At 49.1% G+C, this 27,797-nt stretch overlaps 1 protein-coding gene across 3 annotated transcripts in view; it reads right to left on the bottom strand.

Annotated features, from left to right (window-relative positions):
• EXOC6B (exocyst complex component 6B) overlaps window positions 1-27,797 on the bottom strand; it is a 416,257-nt gene that overhangs the window by 289,565 nt on the left and 98,895 nt on the right. For all 3 annotated transcript variants that reach the window (XM_068274255.1, XM_068274264.1, XM_068274274.1), the window contains exons 3-6: window positions 22,281-22,328; window positions 21,913-22,003; window positions 20,032-20,077; window positions 5,955-6,159 (exon numbers count right to left, since the gene is read on the bottom strand). In XM_068274255.1, coding sequence (XP_068130356.1) covers window positions 5,955-6,159; window positions 20,032-20,077; window positions 21,913-22,003; window positions 22,281-22,328 — 390 coding nt within the window. The remainder of the gene's footprint in view (window positions 1-5,954; window positions 6,160-20,031; window positions 20,078-21,912; window positions 22,004-22,280; window positions 22,329-27,797) is intronic.

Below are 27,797 nucleotides of genomic sequence, written 5' to 3'. Positions count from 1 at the left end.
CTGCATTTGCCCCCAGTGTCCGGGAACAGGGATTGGCAGACCTGCATTTGCCCTGAGTGTCCAAGAACAGGGATTGTCAGACCTAAGTTTGCCCTGCCTGCCCCGAAACAGCGATAGGCAATTATTTAAAAAAAAAAAAAAAAAAAAATTATATATATATATATATATATATATATATATATATATATATATATATATATATATATATATATATATATATATATATATATATATATATATATTAGTTGCTCTGTACATTAAGAAATTGTCAATTTACTTCACACCAGTCAATTTTCATAGAAATTGATCAGAAAAATTCAACACTCCCAATCTTCTATTATCAAATAAAAATGGGAAATTCAATCAGAGTTCTCGGGGGAAAACAATAAAGCTTTCAATGTTTTTGTGCAATTTTTCTGATTGCGTAGATAAGCTCTCCTACTACACGAGAAGTGGTAACATTGGCTAACAATTGGCCAATCAAAACTGAATTTGTGTACACACCCAAAGGCAATCATCAGCAGCAGATCCTACCCACAGGGCCTGCCGTAAGCTCCTTCAGCTCGTCAGTAAAGCTCTGGGATGGCATGCTTAGGTGTGTGCCGGCATATAGACAAAGAGAAAGCGTAACCAAGAACTGAACTTCATCCCAATCAGTAGCTGATACCCCCCCCCCCCTTTCCCATGAGAAATCTGTTCCTTTTCTCAAACGGATCATCAGGGGGCTCTGTATGGCTGATATTGCGGTGAAACCCCTCCCACAGTGTGATGTCAGGACCATGGTGCTGACATCACACTGAGGGGCCTTGTTGCATTGTGGGAAATAACAGCTGTTTCCAACTGCCAAAAAAGCAAGCAGCAGCTACTTCTACTGACATCACCTGCCAGCAGTAAAAATGTCGCTAACTGATAAATGTCAGAATGTAAATCAGGGAGAGGAAAGATTTTACAATGGGCAAACACTGACTAAATCATTTATACATAATTATTGTAAAAATGAAGCACTTTTGTTCATTATGTTATTCTCACTGGAGTTCCTCTTTAACAACGGCCCTGCCAGGAATGACACGAGAAGACCGCTCAGCGGACGAGCTCGCATCTCCTCTGACCTCGGCGAAGGAGAAAAAGAAAGGAAAGTCACACCTTAACGCAGGGCCGGCCAATTAGCAGATTATCTTTCAGGACCTCATGTTCCTGATTAGGGCCGAATCGCTGAGATTATAACATGCGTGACACCCGTGTTGTATCTGGAGAGGGAGAAGCTCGCGGCGGCCAAGAAAAGTAGAAGCGAAGCTGAGAAAATAAATAAATGATAAGGCCGGGAACGCTGGGCTCGCTTGGCTACGAAGTATCCGCACTGACAGATTATGTCACGAGGCGTCAGCGGCGGAGGGGGCGGCTCCCAGCTGCACAAGACAAGCACAAGCTGCAGGTCTGACTCCTGGTTATTCTTGGCTCTGACGCGCGAAGCCTTCATCTGCTTCATTCAGACTGTAGGGTGACACAAAGGCCTTTCCTTCAGGGCCGCCCTACTGGCGGAACACGTGCCAAGCACTACAACAGGCAAAGGGCTGCTTCATAAAGACTCGTGTCAGTCTATAAAATCTCTGAAACGGAATGTCCCGAGTGTCAGGAGAGTTCCAGCCATGGGGAAAATGAGAAGAGGCAGCCGCAGTGAATGTGAGCAGAGGAAATCGTGCGAGTTCCAACTGGGTTGTCGAGGAGAAGTTCAAAAGAACCAATCGGTGAGGGTCTTCAGTAATTCACATTCTGGAGCAGTGAGGTCTTGGCTGGCTGAGGCGGTTATTGGTCCTGTATTTTTCCCATCTTAAAAATCCAGCTCTGTGTCAGGCTGGAAAGGCCCGCACAAGCTGTCCCAAAGGTGGCCATACATCAGGCGACTTGGCGGCCAACTGATCATCCCATTCTATTATTATCGGATGAAAATTGGTGCCGCCAAGAGCATGCCTGAACGACGATGCGACCAATTTTGGGCCGAAATTGGTCACATGTATTGATTGGACATGCTTCAAGATGTAGGGCCAACATGCTCGATTGGGTGTGCGGTGGCAACTGTGTGCGATACAGGGATGAGCGACAAATGGGGTGTCGTCGTCCCCCCCCCCCCCCCGCCTCCCCTAATGTAAAATGTGCTACGTGCTCCATCCAATTACATGCGCCTCACATGGTTGCAGGCATATACAGTGGTGTGAAAAACTATTTGCCCCCTTCCTGATTTCTTATTCTTTTGCATGTTTGTCGCACTTAAATGTTTCTGCTCATCAAAAGCCGTTAACTATTAGTCAAAGATAACATCATTGAACACAAAATGCAGTTTTAAATGATGGTTTTTATTATTTAGTAAGAAAAATAACTCAAAACCTACATGGCCCTGTGTGAAAAAGAAATTGCCCCCTGAACCTAATAACTGGTTGGGCCACCCTTAGCAGCAATAACTGCAATCAAGCGTTTGTGATAACTTGCAACGAGTCTTTTACAGCGCTCTGGAGGAATTTTGGCCCACTCATCTTTGCAGAATTGTTGTAATTCAGCTTTATTTGAGGGTTTTCTAGCATGAACCACCTTTTTAAGGTCATGCCACAACATCTCAATAGGATTCAGGTCAGGACTTTGACTAGGCCACTCCAAAGTCTTCATTTTGTTTTTCTTCAGCCATTCAGAGGTGGATTTGCTGGTGTGTTTTGGGTCATTGTCCTGCTGCAGCACCCAAGATCGCTTCAGCTTGAGTTGACAAACAGATGGCCGGACATTCTCCTTCAGGATTTTTTGGTAGACAGTAGAATTCATGGTTCCATCTATCACAGCAAGCCTTCCAGGTCCTGAAGCAGCAAAACAACCCCAGACCATGACACTACCACCACCATATTTTACTGTTGGTTTGATGTTCTTTTGTTGAAATGCTGTGTTACTTCTATGCCAGCTGTAACGGGACACGCACCTTCCAAAAAGTTCAACTTTTGTCTCGTCGGTCCACAAGGTATTTTCCCAAAAGTCTTGCCAATCATTGAGATGTTTTTTTTAGCAAAATTGAGACGAGCCTTAATGTTCTTTTTGCTTAAAAGTGGTTTGCGCCTTGGATATCTGCCATGCAGACCGTTTTTGCCCAGTCTCTTTCTTATGGTGGAGTCATGAACAATTACCTTAATTGAGGCAAGTGAGGCCTGCAGTTCTTTAGATGTTGTCCTGGGGTCTTTTGTGGCCTCTCGGATGAGTTTTCTCTGCGCTCTTAGGGTAATTTTGGTCGGCCAGCCACTCCTGGGAAGGTTCATCACTGTTCCATGTTTTTGCCATTTGTGGATAATGGCTCTCACTGTGGTTCGCTGGAGTCCCAAAGCTTTAGAAATGGCTTTATAACCTTTACCAGACTGATAGATCTCAATTACAGTACTTTGTTCTCATTTGTTCCTGAATTTCTTTGGATCTTGGCATGATGTCTAGCTTTTGAGGTGCTTTTGGTCTACTTCTCTGTGTCAGATAGCTCCTATTTAAGTGATCTCTTGATTGAAACAGGTGTGGCAGTAATCAGGCCTGGGGGTGACTACAGAAATTGAACTCAGGTGTGATAAACCACAGTTAAGTTATTTTTTAACAAGGGGGGCAATCACTTTTTCACACAGGGCCATGTAGATTTGGAGGGTTTTTTTCTCACTAAATAATAAAAACCATCATTTAAAACTGCATTTTGTGTTCAATTATGTTATCTTGGACTAATAGTTAACGGTTTTTGATGAGCAGAAAGATTTAAGTGTGACAAACATGCAAAAGAATAAGAAATCAGGAAGGGGGCAAATAGTTTTTCACACCACTGTACGTGGGCAAGTGTGTGACTTAACAACATGTGCCCACATTACACCACATACACGTGGGAGTGCGTATAAGGATGGAGCCTGCAGCCAGCGGCAGACACAGATGGGACAGAGCCAGGCGAGGTGGCCCTAAAGGGAGCCATATACTGATCAACTTGTACAGTGACCGAAAGACAGATCCCTCTCAGATCATAGTTTGATCAATCTAATTGAATACCTCAACACACTGCATATAGATTTTTAACCCTTTAGCAGCAAATTTATTTAGAAGCTTTCAAGAGCTCCTGGCCAGTTTTAGCACATTTTTTTTTGTTAAGTTTCCTTGCTACTAATTAGTACTGCTGTAATGTGTATTTATGGCCACTTGTCACTAGGGGGCAGTTTGAGACAATAACAGAGGACTTGTACTCAGTTTCTATATCCTCTGCTAGCAAAGACATCAAAGCATTCCCAGAATTTACAGAACGATTTCTGCTGGCTGAGCTCAAAAGCTGTGCACTTATCTCAAATAACATAATTCCTTTACAACGGCTAATGGGTTAATAGATTTTTTTTTAGCATGAATTCTATGAAAAAAGTCTATGGAGTTGCACTGTTCAATGTAGAGCAACGCTATGGGTCACCGATGTACCACTGTTGATCAATCTCTTCTATCCGGCACGATCGACTGGGCCAGCATGTTGTAAAATTGATTTCCAGCAGATTTGATCAAAGCGTTGGGATTGCGACGGAAAAATAAAATTGATAAGTGCATGGCCACCTTTAGTGAACAGCTAAGCACTAGCCGTCTCCAGCGTAAACCTGCAGCAAGAAGTTTTGTAATACAGGTAGTCCCCGACTTACGAACGACCCGCCGATACGAACGGCATGGATTCTGTGTTTCCATGGGAACAAGTAAAAAAAAAAAATTCAAATTGGACTTGTAGTTTTTGAGAAAATCGATTTAAAAAAAATTCAAAGGAAAAATGGCTTTTTAACTTGTATAAAGAAGGTACAAAGGGCAGAGGTGACACAGAGGGGGACACTAGAGGCACAGCGGGGCACAGAGGAGCTGCAAGGGGCAGAGATAGCAAAATGTTCTGACTTAAAGGGGAACTACAGCCTAAACAAACATACTGTTATCAAGTTACATTAGTTATGTTAATAAGAATAGATAGGTAATATAATCTCTTACCTACCCTGTTTTAAAAGAACAGGCAAATGTTTGTGATTCATGGGGGCTGCCATCTTTGTCATGGGGGCAGCGGCAGCCATATTTTTGGTTGAAAAGAGGTGACAAGGAGCAGGAGACGCAGTTCCAACTGTCCTGTGTCCTGATTACCCCTCCCAGCTGCACACGCTGGGCTTCAAATGTCAAATTCAAAATGTCAAAAAAAAAAATTGCACTAAAACAGCAGAAAGAGAACAACAGCATCAGAAATCCCATCATGTTTTGCACAGCATCAGGGGGAAAAAGCCCGGGCAGTTTTCTTCTGTGCAGCTAAAAATGAGGCTTGTATAAGAGAAACAAAGTTCTGATGCTGTGAAACTGTTAAAGAAACACCAAGCCTTTTCAGTGCTGCTGAGTCGATTTTTAGTGCGGAGGTTCACTTTAAGAACAGATTCAGGTTAAGAACGAACCTACAGTCCCTATCTCGTTCATTAACCGGGGACTACCTGTACATTTAGGAAAATACACGACAAGCTAAAAATTGTTACAAAACGTTTTCACTCGCTCGCAGCTGCCAAGTTTGTTTGGTGTGGTCCCAAACTGCAAACATTTAATGGAATAAAATTACAATAAAATCAGCATCAACTCAGAATTATTTGCATGTGCCTGAACATCTCTAGCTCCAGCGTCCTTCTGCCTTGGAGAATTGCTGCAAGGCCCTGTCTCTCTAATAGGGATGGCCGTGCTTAGGAAAACTCATATAGAAGCATGTGATTAGTTTGATCAGCTGATAAGATTTTTAAGGTTCTGATTTGCTAGTCATGATCATGTGTTAAACCAGGAAGTCATCATGGCAAATCAGAACCGTACAAATCTATCAGCTGATCAAACTGATCACATGCTTCTCCGTGAGTTCTCCTAATAAGAGCCATCCCTACTCTCTAACTCTTGGGCTGCTGATGCAGATTTCTCCTCACCTGCTTCATGGCGAACTCGCCGATCCTCTCGGAGTGCTTGCGGATGCTCTCCAGGAAGTCCTTCAGGTCAGACATGGACACCTCTTTGATCTCCTCGCGCAGTTTGGGGATGTTCTCCACCATGACTTGGCAGAAGCGGTAGTGACTGACCTGAGGCAGGTAGGAGTGTTCCAGTTGCTCCAAAGTCTTCAGCGCTGGGTAATGTCTACACAGGACACACAAAAACAACAAGCATGCTAGTTAAAATTCCGTGGGAGAAGGAAAAGTTGTTTCCAACAAAGCAGAGGTCATTCCCGCCTTTAAAGCAATGTGCCCTTTCCAGCCCTCACAGGGGATCCGAGGTATCGAGACAGGTGCAAAGGAAACAAGACCTAAAGGCATGTAACCAATCAGGATTCAGCTGTTGGATGAAGCAAGAACTCTGACTGGTTGCTTTAGGCAACTTGTCCAGCTTCCTTCCTCACAGGCAGCGAGCATCACTCAATCACTGGCTGCCTAGTGTCACCGGCGTCAGATAACGAAGTAAAAATAGGCAAAAGTATGGTTTTATAATGATTAATTTATAAAGTTAAGGTATGCGTGGGCAGACTGACCATGAGGTCGATCTCTCTCCAGTCAAATTTGATCAGAAAGGGATCTGTTGCCTGCCCATATTCCGCAGACAGTGGGCCGATAGATTCCATCATGAAATCTTTCAGAAGTCGGCCGAGTGCTGCTGCCTCACCTCTCCACCGGCACAATTCCTGGCCTCCTCCGTTGTCACCGCCATGTCCGCATTTATCGCTAGCGTTTGTACCACGTGGCAACAGGCATGTGCTATGCCAGCGATAGGCAAACTTGGCTCTCCAGCTGTTAAGGAACTACAAGTCTGACAGCCACAGTCATGATTCATGAAGGCAAATGCATTGTGGGACTTGTAGTTCCTTATCAGCTGGAGGGCCAAGTTTGTCTATCACTGTGCTATGCTGTCACATGTGTCTGATGCCATGTGGTACGGACGGTCCCGGTAAAGGCGGACAAGGTGGTGGCTCGGAACTATACCGGCAGGGAGATGAGACTTTCAAACACTGTACACGGGCAGACTTTACACTCGGGGGACACTGGCTGGGGGTCCGTCAGTCATCACAATATCGACCGCCGTTACTGCTGCACAATCCAGCACTTGCGACCAATATTTTTCCAGCATGTCTGACGGATCATTTTCACCGATTTCACCCTGATATCAATAGGCAGACATGTTACGGCACAGATTTTCCTAAGATTCAATTAAATTATCAAATCAGAAGGTCGATCGGCCCGCAAAATCGTCTAATGTATGGCCATCATTATCCTTTCTATCGAAAACAAAAAGGGTGGAGTTCTGCTTTAACCTCCCCAGCGGTATGGACAGAAATGCCCATCCATAAAAACATGCTGTGAACAGTATAAACGTGCATACACATCAATACTCTCCTGCACTGTATACTAGACCCTTGCTTGACACATTTTGGCTAGTTACAGGGAAAAAAAAGTTTTAAAAATAAATTTTATCACTTTTTGCAAAGAAATCCTGGGAAAATTGAACGCCGGGGAGGTTAAAGTGGACCTGAACTCTTGCACAGGACAGAAGAAAACAGAGAAATCCACCCTGTATGTATTTAGAGAGTTTAGCCTGCCTAATCCCCCCTCATCTGTGACTAATCACCACTGTAATTTGATCTCTCAGTAGTGTGAGTTAAGGAGCAGCTAATTTGTAAGCACAGGATGATAACCCTCTGTCTGCTTCCACGAAAGTAGGAAGTAAACACATTGCAGATTTATTGCAGGATTTGCGTCCGCTGTAACAAATAAATGTTTTTCTTTATAAGTTATTATGCTACTGCTTATCTTCTAAAGCAGAGAGAAGTTCTGAATTCAGGTCCGCTTTAAATGACCACTATCGCAAAAAAAAAAAAAGAGGCAGTTAAAATCTGAAAGAACAGATCAGGTTTCGGGCCATTCCATCTCCTCATGGAGGATTCTCAGGGTTTTCTTTGTTTCCAACAGCATTTACTGAACAGCAGTTGCAAAGTGTAACTGACAAAATAGTGTGCAAGTGATTAGGAAGGCTGGCTGGTATCTTACTATTTTGGCAGTTAAACTGCTGCTGAAAACAAAAGAAAACCCTGAGAATCCCCCATGAGGAGATTGGTTCTGTCAGATTTAGCTGCCTACTTTTTGCGATAGTGGTCTAGCTGCGTGTGTCTGAAGTGGGGAATTGGGCAGCACCTGATTTAGCGCAGGCCAGGGAGGCTCAGGGTTTATCTTGTACAATCTGACTTCTGCTTCTGTGTCACATTTTTGAACCTCCTGAAATAGTTGAGTTATTTGCTTTGGATGATGTGGCTGGAGGGAGACTTCTCTCTTCAGAAAGGCGCAGGAATAACATTTAGACTTGTGTTTGCACGGGACTCGTCCTTCAATGGGAAGCGGGTTTATTTAGAGATCAGGCAGCGGTCACGGCTCGCGGCCGCCCCGGGGGCTGCAGGAGGCTTCAGACGCTTGTGCGCGGCCGCGAGCGCTGCTAGCAGCGGCAGACGTGTGTAAATAAGTCGGGGGGGTGCTGAAAGGAGCTGTCCGAGCGGAGAATGAAAGGCTCTTGGCACGGGGCGCCCTTTACAGTAGCCTAAAACCATTTGGTATGTAAATATGGCAGCGAGCGGCCTGACAGAGCAGATTAGGTGCGATCTGATTACACCGCTTTTAAACGCTGACTTGGAAACCGCAAACTCCATTCAGGGGTTCCACTGTGTGAACTTTATTGTTTGCTTTGGCAGGCCCTGTGTTTGCTGAAGGATTTCGCTGGATGGGATGCCGCGATATGAAAAGGAGCTGGGCCTGAGACGGGAAGCTCTCAGCTCCGGGGTGTGCGGGGAGAGGAGATAACACTCCATGTGACGCTGATTCAGTAATGGCGGCTCTCCTGTACCCCGGGGAGAGGAGATAACACTCCATGTGACGCTGATTCAGTAATGGCGGCTCTCCTGTACCCCGGGGAGAGGAGATAACACTCCATGTGACGCTGATTCAGTAATGGCGGCTCTCCTGTACCCCGGGGAGAGGAGATAACGCTCCATGTGACGCTGATTCAGTAATGACAGCTCTCCTGTACCCCGGGGAGAGGAGATAACACTCCATGTGATGCTGATTCAGTAATGGCGGCTCTCCTGTACCCCGGGGAGAGGAGATAACACTCCATGTGACGCTGATTCAGTAATGGCGGCTCTCCTGTACCCCGGGGAGAGGAGATAACACTCCATGTGACGCTGATTCAGTAATGGCAGCTCTCCTGTACCCCGGGGAGAGGAGATAACACTCCATGTGACGCTGATTCAGTAATGGCGGCTCTCCTGTACCCCGGGGAGAGGAGATAACACTCCATGTGACGCTGATTCAGTAATGGCGGCTCTCCTGTACCCCGGGGAGAGGAGATAACACTCCATGTGACGCTGATTCAGTAATGGCAGCTCTCCTGTACCCCGGGGAGAGGAGATAACACTCCATGTGACGCTGATTCAGTAATGACAGCTCTCCTGTACCCCGGGGAGAGGAGATAACACTCCATGTGACGCTGATTCAGTAATGGCGGCTCTCCTGTACCCCGGGGAGAGGAGATAACACTCCATGTGACGCTGATTCAGTAATGGCGGCTCTCCTGTACCCCGGGGAGAGGAGATAACACTCCATGTGACGCTGATTCAGTAATGGCAGCTCTCCTGTACCCCGGGGAGAGGAGATAACACTCCATGTGACGCTGATTCAGTAATGGCGGCTCTCCTGTACCCCGGGGAGAGGAGATAACACTCCATGTGACACTGATTCAGTAATGGCGGCTCTCCTGTACCCCGGGGAGAGGAGATAACGCTCCATGTGACGCTGATTCAGTAATGGCGGCTCTCCTGTACCCCGGGGAGAGGAGATAACACTCCATGTGACACTGATTCAGTAATGGCGGCTCTCCTGTACCCTGGGGAGAGGAGATAACACTCCAAGTGACACTGATTCAGTAATGGCAGCTCTCCTGTACCCCGGGGAGAGGAGATAACACTCCATGTGACGCTGATTCAGTAATGGCGGCTCTCCTGTACCCCGGGGAGAGGAGATAACACTCCATGTGACGCTGATTCAGTAATGGCGGCTCTCCTGTACCCCGGGGAGAGGAGATAACACTCCATGTGACGCTGATTCAGTAATGGCAGCTCTCCTGTACCCCGGGGAGAGGAGATAACACTCCATGTGACGCTGATTCAGTAATGGCGGCTCTCCTGTACCCCGGGGAGAGGAGATAACACTCCATGTGACGCTGATTCAGTAATGGCGGCTCTCCTGTACCCCGGGGAGAGGAGATAACACTCCATGTGACGCTGATTCAGTAGTGGCGGCTCTCCTGTACCCCGGGGAGAGGAGATAACACTCCATGTGATGCTGATTCAGTAATGGCGGCTCTCCTGTACCCCGGGGAGAGGAGATAACGCTCCATGTGACGCTGATTCAGTAATGGCAGCTCTCCTGTACCCCGGGGAGAGGAGATAACACTCCATGTGACGCTGATTCAGTAGTGGCGGCTCTCCTGTACCCCGGGGAGAGGAGATAACACTCCATGTGATGCTGATTCAGTAATGGCGGCTCTCCTGTACCCCGGGGAGAGGAGATAACACTCCATGTGCCGTAATGGCGGCTCTCCTGTACCCCGGGGAGAGGAGATAACGCTCCATGTGACGCTGATTCAGTAATGGCGGCTCTCCTGTACCCCGGGGAGAGGAGATAACGCTCCATGTGACGCTGATTCAGTAATGACAGCTCTCCTGTACCCCGGGGAGAGGAGATAACACTCCATGTGACGCTGATTCAGTAATGGCAGCTCTCCTGTACCCCGGGGAGAGGAGATAACACTCCATGTGACGCTGATTCAGTAATGGCGGCTCTCCTGTACCCCGGGGAGAGGAGATAACACTCCATGTGACGCTGATTCAGTAATGGCGGCTCTCCTGTACCCCGGGGAGAGGAGATAACACTCCATGTGACGCTGATTCAGTAATGGCGGCTCTCCTGTACCCCGGGGAGAGGAGATAACACTCCATGTGACACTGATTCAGTAATGGCGGCTCTCCTGTACCCCGGGGAGAGGAGATAACGCTCCATGTGACGCTGATTCAGTAATGGCGGCTCTCCTGTACCCCGGGGAGAGGAGATAACACTCCATGTGACGCTGATTCAGTAATGGCAGCTCTCCTGTACCCCGGGGAGAGGAGATAACACTCCATGTGACACTGATTCAGTAATGGCGGCTCTCCTGTACCCTGGGGAGAGGAGATAACACTCCAAGTGACACTGATTCAGTAATGGCAGCTCTCCTGTACCCCGGGGAGAGGAGATAACACTCCATGTGACGCTGATTCAGTAATGGCGGCTCTCCTGTACCCCGGGGAGAGGAGATAACACTCCATGTGACGCTGATTCAGTAATGGCGGCTCTCCTGTACCCCGGGGAGAGGAGATAACACTCCATGTGACGCTGATTCAGTAATGACAGCTCTCCTGTACCCCGGGGAGAGGAGATAACGCTCCATGTGACGCTGATTCAGTAATGGCAGCTCTCCTGTACCCCGGGGAGAGGAGATAACACTCCATGTGACGCTGATTCAGTAGTGGCGGCTCTCCTGTACCCCGGGGAGAGGAGATAACACTCCATGTGATGCTGATTCAGTAATGGCGGCTCTCCTGTACCCCGGGGAGAGGAGATAACACTCCATGTGCCGTAATGGCGGCTCTCCTGTACCCCGGGGAGAGGAGATAACGCTCCATGTGACGCTGATTCAGTAATGGCGGCTCTCCTGTACCCCGGGGAGAGGAGATAACGCTCCATGTGACGCTGATTCAGTAATGACAGCTCTCCTGTACCCCGGGGAGAGGAGATAACACTCCATGTGACGCTGATTCAGTAATGGCAGCTCTCCTGTACCCCGGGGAGAGGAGATAACACTCCATGTGACGCTGATTCAGTAGTGGCGGCTCTCCTGTACCCCGGGGAGAGGAGATAACACTCCATGTGACGCTGATTCAGTAATGGCGGCTCTCCTGTACCCCGGGGAGAGGAGATAACCCTCCATGTGCCGCTGATTCAGTAATGGCGGCTCTCCTGTACCCCGGGGAGAGGAGATAACACTCCATGTGATGCTGATTCAGTAATGGCGGCTCTCCTGTACCCCGGGGAGAGGAGATAACACTCCATGTGACGCTGATTCAGTAATGGCAGCTCTCCTGTACCCCGGGGAGAGGAGATAACACTCCATGTGACGCTGATTCAGTAATGGCGGCTCTCCTGTACCCCGGGGAGAGGAGATAACACTCCATGTGACGCTGATTCAGTAGTGGCGGCTCTCCTGTACCCCGGGGAGAGGAGATAACACTCCATGTGATGCTGATTCAGTAATGGCGGCTCTCCTGTACCCCGGGGAGAGGAGATAACACTCCATGTGATGCTGATTCAGTAATGGCGGCTCTCCTGTACCCCGGGGAGAGGAGATAACACTCCATGTGACGCTGATTCAGTAGTGGCGGCTCTCCTGTACCCCGGGGAGAGGAGATAACACTCCATGTGACGCTGATTCAGTAATGGCGGCTCTCCTGTACCCCGGGGAGAGGAGATAACCCTCAATGTGACGCTGATTCAGTAATGGCGGCTCTCCTGTACCCCGGGGAGAGGAGATAACCCTCCATGTGACGCTGATTCAGTAATGGCGGCTCTCCTGTACCCCGGGGAGAGGAGATAACACTCCATGTGACGCTGATTCAGTAATGGCAGCTCTCCTGTACCCCGGGGAGAGGAGATAACGCTCCATGTGACGCTGATTCAGTAATGGCAGCTCTCCTGTACCCCGGGGAGAGGAGATAACACTCCATGTGACGCTGATTCAGTAATGGCGGCTCTCCTGTACCCCGGGGAGAGGAGATAACGCTCCATGTGACGCTGATTCAGTAATGGCAGCTCTCCTGTACCCCGGGGAGAGGAGATAACACTCCATGTGACGCTGATTCAGTAATGGCGGCTCTCCTGTACCCCGGGGAGAGGAGATAACCCTCCATGTGACGCTGATTCAGTAATGGCAGCTCTCCTGTACCCCGGGGAGAGGAGATAACCCTCCATGTGACACTGATTCAGTAATGGCGGCTCTCCTGTACCCCGGGGAGAGGAGATAACACTCCATGTGACGCTGATTCAGTAATGGCAGCTCTCCTGTACCCCGGGGAGAGGAGATAACACTCCATGTGACGCTGATTCAGTAATGGCAGCTCTCCTGTACCCCGGGGAGAGGAGATAACGCTCCATGTGACGCTGATTCAGTAATGGCGGCTCTCCTGTACCCCGGGGAGAGGAGATAACACTCCATGTGACGCTGATTCAGTAATGGCAGCTCTCCTGTACCCCGGGGAGAGGAGATAACACTCCATGTGACGCTGATTCAGTAATGGCAGCTCTCCTGTACCCCGGGGAGAGGAGATAACGCTCCATGTGACGCTGATTCAGTAATGGCGGCTCTCCTGTACCCCGGGGAGAGGAGATAACACTCCATGTGACGCTGATTCAGTAATGGCGGCTCTCCTGTACCCCGGGGAGAGGAGATAACACTCCATGTGACGCTGATTCAGTAATGGCGGCTCTCCTGTACCCCGGGGAGAGGAGATAACCCTCCATGTGACGCTGATTCAGTAATGGCAGCTCTCCTGTACCCCGGGGAAAGGAGATAACACTCCATGTGACGCTGATTCAGTAATGGCAGCTCTCCTGTACCCCGGGGAGAGGAGATAACGCTCCATGTGACGCTGATTCAGTAATGGCGGCTCTCCTGTACCCCGGGGAGAGGAGATAACACTCCATGTGACACTGATTCAGTAATGGCAGCTCTCCTGTACCCTGGGGAGAGGAGATAACACTCCATGTGCCGCTGATTCAGTAATGGCAGCTCTCCTGTACCTCGGGGAGAGGAGATAACACTCCATGTGACGCTGATTCAGTAATGGCAGCTCTCCTGTACCCCGGGGAGAGGAGATAACGCTCCATGTGACGCCGATTCAGTAATGGCAGCTCTCCTGTACCCCGGGGAGAGGAGATAACACTCCATGTGACGCTGATTCAGTAATGGCAGCTCTCCTGTACCCCGGGGAGAGGAGATAACACTCCATGTGACGCTGATTCAGTAATGGCAGCTCTCCTGTACCCCGGGGAGAGGAGATAACACTCCATGTGACACTGATTCAGTAATGGCAGCTCTCCTGTACCCCGGGGAGAGGAGATAACCCTCCATGTGACGCTGATTCAGTAATGGCAGCTCTCCTGTACCCTGGGGAGAGGAGATAACACTCCATGTGACGCTGATTCAGTAATGGCGGCTCTCCTGTACCCCGGGGAGAGGAGATAACCCTCCATGTGACGCTGATTCAGTAATGGCAGTTCTCCTGTACCCCGGGGAGAGGAGATAACACTCCATGTGACGCTGATTCAGTAATGGCAGCTCTCCTGTACCCCGGGGAGAGGAGATAACACGCCATGTGACGCTGATTCAGTAATGGCGGCTGTCCTGTACCCCGGGGAGAGGAGATAACACTCCATGTGACGCTGATTCAGTAATGGCGGCTCTCCTGTACCCCGGGGAGAGGAGATAACCCTCCATGTGACGCTGATTCAGTAATGGCGGCTGTCCTGTACCCCGGGGAGAGGAGATAACGCTCCATGTGACGCTGATTCAGTAATGGCGGCTCTCCTGTACCCCGGGGAGAGGAGATAACACTCCATGTGACACTGATTCAGTAATGGTGGCTCTCCTGTACCCCGGGGAGAGGAGATAACACTCCATGTGACGCTGATTCAGTAATGGCAGCTCTCCTGTACCCCGGGGAGAGGAGATAACACTCCATGTGACGCTGATTCAGTAATGGCAGCTCTCCTGTACCCCGGGGAGAGGAGATAACGTTCCATGTGACGCTGATTCAATAATGGCAGCTCTCCTGTACCCCGGGGAGAGGAGATAACACTCCATGTGACGCTGATTCAGTAATGGCAGCTCTCCTGTACCCCGGGGAGAGGAGATAACACTCCATGTGACGCTGATTCAGTAATGGCAGCTCTCCTGTACCCCGGGGAGAGGAGATAACACTCCATGTGACGCTGATTCAGTAATGGCGGCTCTCCTGTACCCCGGGGAGAGGAGATAACACTCCATGTGACGCTGATTCAGTAATGGCGGCTCTCCTGTACCCCGGGGAGAGGAGATAACACTCCATGTGACGCTGATTCAGTAATGGCGGCTGTCCTGTACCCCGGGGAGAGGAGATAACACTCCATGTGACGCTGATTCAGTAATGGCAGCTCTCCTGTACCCCGGGGAGAGGAGATAACACTCCATGTGACGCTGATTCAGTAATGGCGGCTCTCCTGTACCCCGGGGAGAGGAGATAACACTCCATGTGACGCTGATTCAGTAATGGCAGCTCTCCTGTACCCCGGGGAGAGGAGATAACACTCCATGTGACACTGATTCAGTAATGGCGGCTCTCCTGTACCCCGGGGAGAGGAGATAACACTCCATGTGACACTGATTCAGTAATGGCGGCTCTCCTGTACCCCGGGGAGAGGAGATAACACTCCATGTGACGCTGATTCAGTAATGGCAGCTCTCCTGTACCCCGGGGAGAGGAGATAACACTCCATGTGACACTGATTCAGTAATGGCGGCTCTCCTGTACCCCGGGGAGAGGAGATAACACTCCATGTGACACTGATTCAGTAATGGCGGCTCTCCTGTACCCCGGGGAGAGGAGATAACACTCCATGTGACACTGATTCAGTAATGACAGCTCTCCTGTACCCCGGGGAGAGGAGATAACGTTCCATGTGACGCTGATTCAGTAATGGCAGCTCTCCTGTACCCCGGGGAGAGGAGATAACGCTCCATGTGACGCTGATTCAGTAATGGCAGCTCTCCTGTACCCCGGGGAGAGGAGATAACACTCCATGTGCCGCTGATTCAGTAATGGCGGCTCTCCTGTACCCCGGGGAGAGGAGATAACACTCCATGTGCCGCTGATTCAGTAATGGCAGCTCTCCTGTACCCCGGGGAGAGGAGATAACGCTCCATGTGACGCTGATTCAGTAATGGCAGCTCTCCTGTACCCCGGGGAGAGGAGATAACACTCCATGTGACGCTGATTCAGTAATGGCGGCTCTCCTGTACCCCGGGGAGAGGAGATAACCCTCCATGTGACGCTGATTCAGTAATGGCAGCTCTCCTGTACCCCGGGGAGAGGAGATAACACTCCATGTGCCGCTGATTCAGTAATGGCGGCTCTCCTGTACCCCGGGGAGAGGAGATAACACTCCATGTGACGCTGATTCAGTAATGAAAGCTCTCCTGTACCCCGGGGAGAGGAGATAACGCTCCATGTGACGCTGATTCAGTAATGGCGGCTCTCCTGTACCCCGGGGAGAGGAGATAACACTCCATGTGACGCTGATTCAGTAATGAAAGCTCTCCTGTACCCCGGGGAGAGGAGATAACGCTCCATGTGACGCTGATTCAGTAATGACAGCTCTCCTGTACCCCGGGGAGAGGAGATAACACTCCATGTGACGCTGATTCAGTAATGGCGGCTCTCCTGTACCCCGGGGAGAGGAGATAACCCTCCATGTGACGCTGATTCAGTAATGGCAGCTCTCCTGTACCCCGGGGAGAGGAGATAACACTCCATGTGCCGCTGATTCAGTAATGGCGGCTCTCCTGTACCCCGGGGAGAGGAGATAACACTCCATGTGACGCTGATTCAGTAATGAAAGCTCTCCTGTACCCCGGGGAGAGGAGATAACACTCCATGTGACGCTGATTCAGTAATGGCAGCTCTCCTGTACCCCGGGGAGAGGAGATAACGCTCCATGTGACGCTGATTCAGTAATGGCAGCTCTCCTGTACCCCGGGGAGAGGAGATAACCCTCCATGTGACGCTGATTCAGTAATGGCGGCTCTCCTGTACCCCGGGGAGAGGAGATAACACTCCATGTGACGCTGATTCAGTAATGGCGGCTCTCCTGTACCCCGGGGAGAGGAGATAACCCTCCATGTGACGCTGATTCAGTAATGGCGGCTCTCCTGTACCCCGGGGAGAGGAGATAACACTCCATGTGACGCTGATTCAGTAATGGCGGCTCTCCTGTACCCCGGGGAGAGGAGATAACGCTCCATGTGACGCTGATTCAGTAATGGCGGCTCTCCTGTACCCCGGGGAAAGGAGATAACACTCCATGTGACGCTGATTCAGTAATGGCAGCTCTCCTGTACCCCGGGGAGAGGAGATAACACTCCATGTGACGCTGATTCAGTAATGGCAGCTCTCCTGTACCCCGGGGAGAGGAGATAACACTCCATGTGACGCTGATTCAGTAGTGGCGGCTCTCCTGTACCCCGGGGAGAGGAGATAACACTCCATGTGACGCTGATTCAGTAATGGCAGCTCTCCTGTACCCCGGGGAGAGGAGATAACCCTCCATGTGACGCTGATTCAGTAATGGCAGCTCTCCTGTACCCCGGGGAGAGGAGATAACACTCCATGTGACGCTGATTCAGTAATGGCGGCTCTCCTGTACCCCGGGGAGAGGAGATAACCCTCCATGTGACGCTGATTCAGTAATGGCGGCTCTCCTGTACCCCGGGGAGTGCTGAATGAAGGTCCGTACACACGATCTACAAGAGTCGCCGCTAACAAGTGACCAACAGCGCGGAAACAACATTACTGGTGGCTAAAGGGGGCCATACACTTTGCAGCAAATTCGACTATCGGATAGATTTCTGTCAAGTGCAATCTGACAGGAATCTGACGTGTGCCACACACTAGGAACAGATTTCCAATAGATGTCAGAACAAAATCTATTGCAAATCGATCTAAATGCATTATTGCACCATTAGATCCAATGCAACTCTACAGGCCATCGATCTGCTGCCAGGAGCATATCAACCTAGATTTTCCATCCTGTCAGATAGATCAAATCCATAGAAATCGGCCGCAGATCGACCAATCAATCGGCAATCGATTTCCGATCCATCGATAGGATGAAATCGACCAGTGTATGGGCCCCTTAAGACAAACCAGTCAATTCCAACGAAGTTGTCCGCACATCAATAAAACGAATCACCAATTGCCATGATCGATAACCACACCCCCTAACAATGCAATAGGCTAGAAGGTTGTTTTTTTAAAGATTTAACCACTTCAGCACCACAGGGTTTTTTGCTTAAAAACCAGAGCAATTTTCACATTTCAGCGCTCCTCCCATTCATTCACCAATAACTTTATTGCTACTCATCAGATGTAAATGATCTATAGCTTGTTTTTTTTGCCACAAATTATGCTTTGTGAGGGTGATATTTGCTTTTAGTAATTATGTTATTATCTGTGCATTTTAAAGGGAAAAATGCGGGGAAAAAATACACTATTTCTCCATTTCCATCCACTATAGTTTTCAAATAAACAATGTTACCATAGGTAAAACACACACATTGTATTTGCTAATTTGTCCTGGTTATCTCAACATTTAAATAATGTTCCTAGTACAATAGCTGTGATAGGATAGAGAAAGGGGCGGGAGGACAGGCCAGGAGCCCAATCTGGTGTAGTATTGCGAGTGTAAATTGGTAAATAAAATAAATCTTATTTAATCGTACTCACAAAAATGGGTTGCAAAACATGCAACCACTTGAAGTGCATGCGGGGAAGTACCGTCCCTGCTCGGCCTTGTCCTTGAATGGTCGCTGCTCCTTCGAAAAATTCCACTTGCCAAAGTGGTAACCCCGAATCGGGGTAAGACGTCAGATAGGGTAGGGTAGGAGGCGCCCGTGACGGACAGATGTAGTATTATGCAGATAGTTGTATCTTTATGCGGATAGTTGTAACTTTAATTGTTAGCCAATATGGTAATAAAACAAGGGATGGTCCTACCTTAATAAGAGCAGTCCATCCACTTACAGGTTTAACGATTAAATAGTTTTAATGGGCACTTTAAAAATTGACAACGCGTTTCGCGGAAAAACGCTTCCTCAGGTCGAGTGATGTACCCTCCGGGTAATGGAGTGGCTATCTCGGGCGCCTGAGATAGCCACTCTATTACCCGGAGGGTACATCACTCGACCTGAGGAAGCGGTTTTTCCGCGAAACGCGTTGTCAATTTTTAAAGTGCCCATTAAAACTATTTAATCGTTAAACCTGTAAGTGGATGGACTGCTCTTATTAAGGTAGGACCATCCCTTGTTTTATTACCATATTGGCTAACAATTAAAGTTACAACTATCCGCATAAAGATACAACTATCTGCATAATACTACATCTGTCCGTCACGGGCGCCTCCTACCCTACCCTATCTGTTCCTAGTACAATGTATGGCGATAATATATTAGTTTCTGGTTTGTGTTTTTTGTTTTCTCATTGTACTCTATCAGTAATTAAAAGCCCTTATCTTCATGATTAACAGTAATACACTCTCATGGCATACATATTTTAAAAGCTAAGTCCCTAGGGTAATTATGTATTCTCTTTTCAATGCTGTCACTTTTGTTGTTTTTACAAGTATTTATTTGGGGGTATAGAGTACATGAAAATAACAGTTTTATTGCTTTCATTCAGTTTTCCGGTAAACAAAAATCACATGACTTAGCCCTCAGTTGTCAAACAACACAAAATCTATTCTCTCACTTAAAATGATACCCTATATACGTAATCAGATAGCTTATTGGGCATACAGCACACTGTTTACCACAAGTACGCCTATCTACTCCCCTGAGCTTCAGATGAAGTTTTGTGGGGAGTAGATAAGCGTAGCAAGGGATTCAAAGTGGTTAAATATGCACAGTGGGAGATAGTGGTTGTTTGGCTGTTGGAAACAACTGTTATTTCCCACAATACAGCAAGGCTCCCACAGTGTGACGTCAGGACCATGGTCATGACATCACACTGTGGGAGGGGTTTCACCACAATATCAGCCATACACACGAAGCTTGAGATAGTTGAAGGAATCTCACCTTTTAGTCTTCATCTGCACCTGCAATTTACTGTACATTTCCAGGACTGAAAAATAAAATAGATGAAGTTACTATGGAAAACCCAACAAGCATCCCCCTTTATAAAAGGTGTGTCAGTGTGCTCATGTCGTCACACAATTTCCATTCATCCCATTACTGACAGAGCTCTGAAAGCGGGACAATGGGAATATTGAGGAAACTACGCATACAAGCTGCCTGCCAGTGACAAGTTGTGAAAAGTGTTAAAGTGGACCTGAACTCTCGCACAGCACAGAAGGAAAACATATTGAAATACACCCTGTGTGTATTTATAGATCTTAGCCTGTCTAATTCCCCCTCATTTGTGTCTAATCACAAGTTGTAATTTAAACTCTCAGTTGTGTCAGCTCAGGAATCTCCTCCATCATGGCAGAGCAGCTAATTAGAAAGCACAGGATGTTAACCCTATGGCTGCTTTCAAGAAAGCAGGAAGTGGACACACTGCAGATTTATTGCAGGATTTATATCAGCTGTAACAAAGACATGTTTTTCTTTAAAGGTTATTATGCTGTTATTTTTCTTTTAGAGCAGAGATGAAGTTCTGAGTTCAGGTCCGCTTTAAAGGACACCTGAGGTGAGAGCGAGATGGAGGCTGCCATATTTGTTTCCTTCTAACAAAGCAGCTTGGCTGGCTGTCCTGCTGATCCTCTGCCTCTTAAGGTGTCCGTATATTACTTGATTTTCCTGTTCAATCGACTATTCAATTCAATCATTTTATCGGATCGGGGAAGAATCCATTATGTTCCATTCTGCAAAAGCGATGTAAATTCGCTGATATGTGGTCAAATAGACTATTTACTTGTTTGCGAAAGATGGAAAATACGGGTCAACTGTAAAAAAAAAAATTATCTACTGTTCACATGATCTTGATGAACAGCAGAGACTGGAGGCACAATCAGCTTGATTAGTGAAGGAGAATCGTATAGGATCTTGCCTGCAGTCAGGGGCGTAACTAGATATCACTGGGCCCACCTGTGGAACACCGGAGGGGGTCCCTCACCCACTCTACTTCCTGATTAGCTCAGGAAGTAGAGTGAGGCTCTCCAGAGAAGGGCGGACCTCCAGCACATGGAACGTGGAACAGTCGAGTCCGCGTTTCCTGCCCGCTGCAGTCACTGCTGGAGGGGGGTGCTGAAGAAGGAGGAGCTGAGATAAGCTTGTGCCCAGCCAGACGCCCCCCCCCAGGCTTCTCCATGAAAGGGCCCTACTGCAGCTGCATCCCTTGCAGGGGCTACTGTTACACCCCTGTAGGCAGTGTGTGGGCACTTAATGCTTTTAGCCATACACACTGAATAAGCATGCAGATCAGACATTTCTGAATGAAGTCTGACTGGATTAGCTGCATGGGTGGGATTAAGACACTAACACAGCCAAAGAGAACAGCAGGACAGCCAGGCAACTGGGATTGCTTAAAAGGAAATAAAAATGGCAACCTCCATATTCCCCTCACTTCAGATGTCCTTTCAAACTAGCTAACCAACAAGAAATGTCCTTTCTTCTTCAGGTAACTGTTTTTGTTTCTTTGTTTTTTCTACTTTTGGTATGGTAAACCTGATTGAACTGCTGGGCAGATGAAACCTGAGAGTAGAGGAAGAAAACTGCACTGCAGTGGCTAGCACATTCGACCCAAGAAACAGTCATCCGGCCTGTCCCCAAGACTTTTCTCCCACAGTTCCTGCTACTGCAGGCATATTTTTAAACAGGTGTAGTGCTGTTTAAGCCCACTAGATGGGGATCACACTTTACTGTCACCGATACTCACCCCATGCAGGAGCGGTAATAATTACATAACTAGACAAATCCTGGTGTGACAGGACACAGGTCCCCTCCCCTGGCACTTACCGGGCAGACACAGGTTGAGCTTATCCACTGTGGCAACTATGTTCCTCTGCTGCACCCGGCACTGCTGGAGCTCCTTCAATGTGCATAGGAACTAGAGACAGAGACAGACACAGTAAAGTGAATATGTCAGGAAGAGATTTAGGTTGGGGTCTAAGTGTCAGGATTGTGTTAACATTTAGTGGAGATGTCAGGGTTGGGTGCTGGCATACGTAACGTATACACTCCTTTAGGTGAGTGTATAAGGTATTTATAAACAAGGCACTTATGGGTTCACTTTACCAAAATCAGCACAGGCTAGCACCATACCCGACCCACTGCAATGTATTGTCGACACAAAGGACTAAACAGCAACGCGGGCGATCCCTTACCTCCGCCCCGTCCACCTGCAGTCTTCTGTTTGTGTCAGTTACCTGGTTCTGAAAAGGAAAATACATCGCCATAAAGTTCAGAGTATTGATGAGTCAGTCCACCAAATTCCACACTCCACTACAAGCAGCCACACACCCCACCAAATTCCACTCTCTACTACAAGCAGTCACACCCCCCACCAAATTCCACACTCCACTACAAGCAGCCACACCCCCCACCAAATTCCACACTCCACTACAAGCAGCCACACCCCCCACCAAATTCCACTCTCCCCTACAAGCAGCCACACCCCCCACCAAATTCCACACTCTACTACAAGCAGCCACACCCCCCAACAAATTCCACACTCTACTACAAGCAGCCACACCTCCCACCAAATTCCACTCTCCCCTACAAGCAGCCACACACCCCACCAAATTCCACACTCCACTACAAACAGCCACACCCCCCACCAAATTCCACACTCCCCTACAAGAAGCCACACACCCCACCAAATTCCACTCTCTACTACAAGCAGCCACACCCCCCACCAAATTCCACACTCCACTACAAGCAGCCACACCCCCCACCAAATTCCACACTCCCCTACAAGAAGCCACACACCCCACCAAATTCCACACTCCACTACAAGCAGCCAACCACCCCACCAAACTCCACACTCCACTACAAGCAGCCACACACCATACCAAACTCCACACTCCACTACAAGCAGCCACACCCCCCACCAAATTCCACACTTTACTACAAGCAGCCACACACCCCACCAAATTCCACACTCTACTACAAGCAGCCACACACCCCACCAAATTCCACACTACTACAAGCAGCCACACACCCCACCAAATTCCACGCTCCACTACAAGCAGCCACACCCCCCACCAAAATCGCATGCTCTACTACAAGCAGCAACACCCCCCACAAAAATTCCACACTCTACTACAAGTCAACCACACCCCACCAAATTCCACGCTCCACTACAAGTAGCCACACCCCACACCAAATTCCATGCTCTACTACAAGCAGCCACACCCCCACCAAATTCCACGCTCTACTTCAAGCAGCCACACCCCCCACCAAATTCCACGCTCTACTTCAAGCAGCCACACCCCCCACCAAATTCCACGCTCTACTACAAGCAGCCACCTCCCCCCCACCAAATTCCACACTCTACTTCAAACAGCCACCCCCCCCACCAAAATCCAAACTACTACAAGCAGCCACGCCCCCCACCAAATTCCACGCCACACTCCCCAATCTCCACCTGTACTACAGGCAGCCACACACCCCCCACCAAATTCCACACTCCACTACAAGCAGCCACACCCCCCACCAAATTCCACGCCACACTCCCCAATCTCCACCTGTACTACAGGCAGCCACCCCCCCCCCACCAAATTCCACTCTACAAGCAGCCACACCCCCCAAATTCCACGCTCTACTACAAGTAGCCACCCCCCTCCACCAAATTCCACACTACTACAAGCAGCCACACACCCCCCACCAAATTCCAAACTCCACTACAAGCAGCCACACCCCCACCAAATTCCACTTTCCACTACAAGCCATGACACCCCCAAGAAATTCCACACTCTACTATAAGCAGCCACACCCCCCACCAAATTCCACACTCTACAAGCAGCCACACCCCCCAAATTCCACACTCTACTACAAGCAGCCACCCCCCCCCCCCCCCCACCAAATTCCACACTCCACTACAAGCAGCCACACCCCCACCAAATTCCACTTTCCACTACAAGCCATGACACCCCCAAGAAATTCCACACTCTACTATAAGCAGCCACACCCCCCACCAAATTCCACACCCCCCAAATTCCACACTCTACTACAAGCAGCCACCCCCCCCCCCACCAAATTCCACACTCCACTACAAGCAGCCACCCCTCCCACCAAAATCCACACTACTACAAGCAGCCACGCCCCCCACCAAATTCCACGCCACACTCCCCAATCTCCACCTGTACTACAGGCAGCCACACCCCCCCCCACCAAATTCCACACTCTACTACAAGCAGCCACAGCCCCCACCAAATTCCACACTCTACTACAAGCAGCCACACACCCCCCACCAAATTCCACACTCTACTACAAGCAGCCACAGCCCCCACCAAATTCCACACTCCACTACAAGCAGCCACACCCCCCACAAACTTCCACACTCCACTACAAGCAGCCACACCCCCCACCAAATTCCACACTCCACTACAAGCAGCCACACCCCCCACCAAATCGCATGCTCTACTACCTAGTTCCTCAACATGCGGTACGCGTACCCCAGGGGGTACTTCTGATGGTTCCAGGGGGTACTCAGACTTGCTATACTTAACCAAGAATAACAAATTTAGAGTTTTAGAAAATGATAAATCCCATTTAAACAACACCAAATTAATATGTTGGCTAAATAAAAGCAATAGTAAATGCTTGGAAATTGTTTAGAACCACTTATGTAATATGATACATACATACATTTGTCAAGGGGTACTTGCGATAATGTTTACTATGCTAGGGGGTACTTGCCGAGTAAAGGGTTTTAAAAGGGGTACATACTAATAAAATGTTGAGAAACGTCTACTACAAGTAGCCACGCCCTCCACCAAATTCCACACTCCACTACAAGCACCCCCCACCAAATTCCACACTCCACTACAAGCAGCCACACCTTCCACCAAATTCCATGCTCTACTACAAGTAGCCACCCCCCCCACCAAATTCCACACTCTACTACAAGTAGCCACCCCCCCCCCCCACACACACACACACCAAATTCCACACTCTACTACAAGCAGCCACATCCCCCACCAAATTCCACTCTACTACAAGCAGCCACACCCCCCACCAAATTCCACGCTCTACCACAAGCAGCCACCCCCCCCCACCAAATTCCATGCACTACTACAAGCAGTCACACCCCCATCAAATTCCACACTCCACTACAAGCAGCCACACTCCCCAATCTCCAAGCTGTACTACAAGCAGCCACACACACCCCACCAAATTCCACACTCCACTACAAGCCGTGACATCCCCAAGAAATTTCACACTCTACTATAAGCAGCTACACCCCCCACCAATTTCCACACTCTACAAGCAGCCACACCCGCCACCAATCTCCACAGTCCACTACAAACAGCCACACCACCCACCAAACTCCACGCTTTCCTATAAGCAGCCACAGCCCCCACCAAATTCCACACTCCACTACAAGCAGCCACCCTCTCCCCACCAAACTTCAAGCTCCACCACAAGCAGCCACCCCCTCCACCAAATTCCACACTCCACTACAAGCAGCCATGCCCCCCCACCAAATTCCACTCAGCACTACAAGCTGTCACCCCCCCAACACATTCCACGATCTACTACAAGCAGCCATACACCCCCACCAAATTCCACTACAAGCAGCCACACATCCCACCAAATTCCACACTCCAAGCAGCCACACCCCACCAAATCGCATGCTCTACTCCAAGCAGCCACACCCCCATCAAATTCCACGCTCTACTACAAGCAGCCACACCCCCCACCAAATTCCACACTCCAAGCAGCCACACCCCACCAAATCGCATGCTCTACTACAAGGAGCCACACCCCCCACCAAATTCCACACTCCAAGCAGCCACACCCCGCCAAATCGCATGCTCTACTACAATCAGCCACGCCCCCCCACGAAATTCCACACTACTACAAGCAGCCACACACCCCACCAAATTCCACGCTCCACTACAAGCAGCCACCCCTCCCACCAAATTCCACGCTCCACTACAAGCAGCCACACCCCCCACCAAATTCCATGCTCCACTACAAGCAGCCACCCCTCCCACCAAATTCCACACTCCACTACAAGCAGCCACACCCCCCACCAAATTCCACGCTCCACTACAAGCAGCCACCCCCCCCACCAAATTCCACACTCTACTACAAGCAGCCACACACCCTACCAAATTCCACTCTCTACTACAAGCAGCCACACCCCACCAAATTCCACACTCCAAGCAGCCACACCCCGCCAAATCGCATGCTCTACTACAATCAGCCACGCCCCCCACGAAATTCCACACTCCAAGCAGCCACACCCCACCAAATCGCATGCTCTACTACAAGGAGCCACACCCCCCACCAACTTCCACACTCCACTACAAGCAGCCACACCCCCCACCAAATTCCACACTCCACTACAAGCAGCCACACCCCCCACCAAATTCCACACTCCAAGCAGCCACACCCCACCAAATTGCATGCTCTACTACAAGCAGCCACGCCCCCCACGAAATTCCACACTACTACAAGCAGCCACACACCCCACCAAATTCCACGCTCCACTACAAGCAGCCACCCCTCCCACCAAATTCCACGCTCCACTACAAGCAGCCACACCCCCCACCAAATTCCACGCTCCACTACAAGCAGCCACCCCTCCCACCAAATTCCACACTCCACTACAAGCAGCCACACACCCCACTACAAGCAGCCACACACCCCACCAAATTCCACACTCCACTACAAGCAGCCACACCCCCCACCAAATTCCACACTCCACTACAAGCAGCCACACACCCCACCAAATTCCACACTCCACTACAAGCAGCCACACACCCCACTACAAGCAGCCACACACCCCACTACAAGCAGCCACACACCCCACCAAATTCCACACTCCACTACAAGCAGCCACACCCCCACCAAATTCCACACTCCACTACAAGCAGCCACACCCCCACCAAATTCCACTCTCTACTACAAGCAGCCACACCCCCCACCAAATTCCACTCTCTACTACAAGCAGCCACACCCCACCAAATTCCACACTCCACTACAAGCAGCCACACCCCCACCAAATTCCACTCTCTACTACAAGCAGCCACACCCCCCACCAAATTCCACTCTCTACTACAAGCAGCCACACCCCCACCAAATTCCACACTCCACTACAAGCAGCCACACATCCCACCAACCCGAACATTGCCAAGAATTATTACCACTGAGAAACATCATCAAGTACTTTCCTAAATGTAACACGGTCTCCCTAAAACAGAAGGCATGGTGCAATTATACACCTTCATGTGACCAAGAAGATGCTCCTAAAATGAATCACTTCTGCTCAGTGATTGAATATGCAAATCATTCCTTTATCACCCTGTTATTTAAAAATATATAATCGAGTACAGGTTTTCCTTCAAAGGGAACAATAACATTATTATTACATCTTAAAACAGATGCCATTCGCAACTATTCAGATTGATGTAAGAAAGATCGACCATCACACATCACTGTTGGATATGCAAAGCATTTCTTTATGTCCCTAAAAGCCATAGCCATTTGGAACTGGTGTGCAATGTACCTATGCCCTGTTAAACAATTTCAGTGTTAATTTTACATTCTATCGATCCTGTTCTATTATAAAGTTATAAATACCTGCCAGGCCTGTTTCTTACAAATCCCCCTTTAAGCTCCGTGTCTGCCTCCTTATGGCTCCTAGCCCTGCCCACTTGCAGAAAAGGGCC

The sequence above is a fragment of the Hyperolius riggenbachi genome, chromosome 1 (assembly GCF_040937935.1).
Source record: "Hyperolius riggenbachi isolate aHypRig1 chromosome 1, aHypRig1.pri, whole genome shotgun sequence".
NCBI lineage: Eukaryota > Metazoa > Chordata > Amphibia > Anura > Hyperoliidae > Hyperolius > Hyperolius riggenbachi.
Note: the sequence above shows the minus strand (reverse complement) of the source record. Positions and strands in the feature narration are given on the sequence as shown.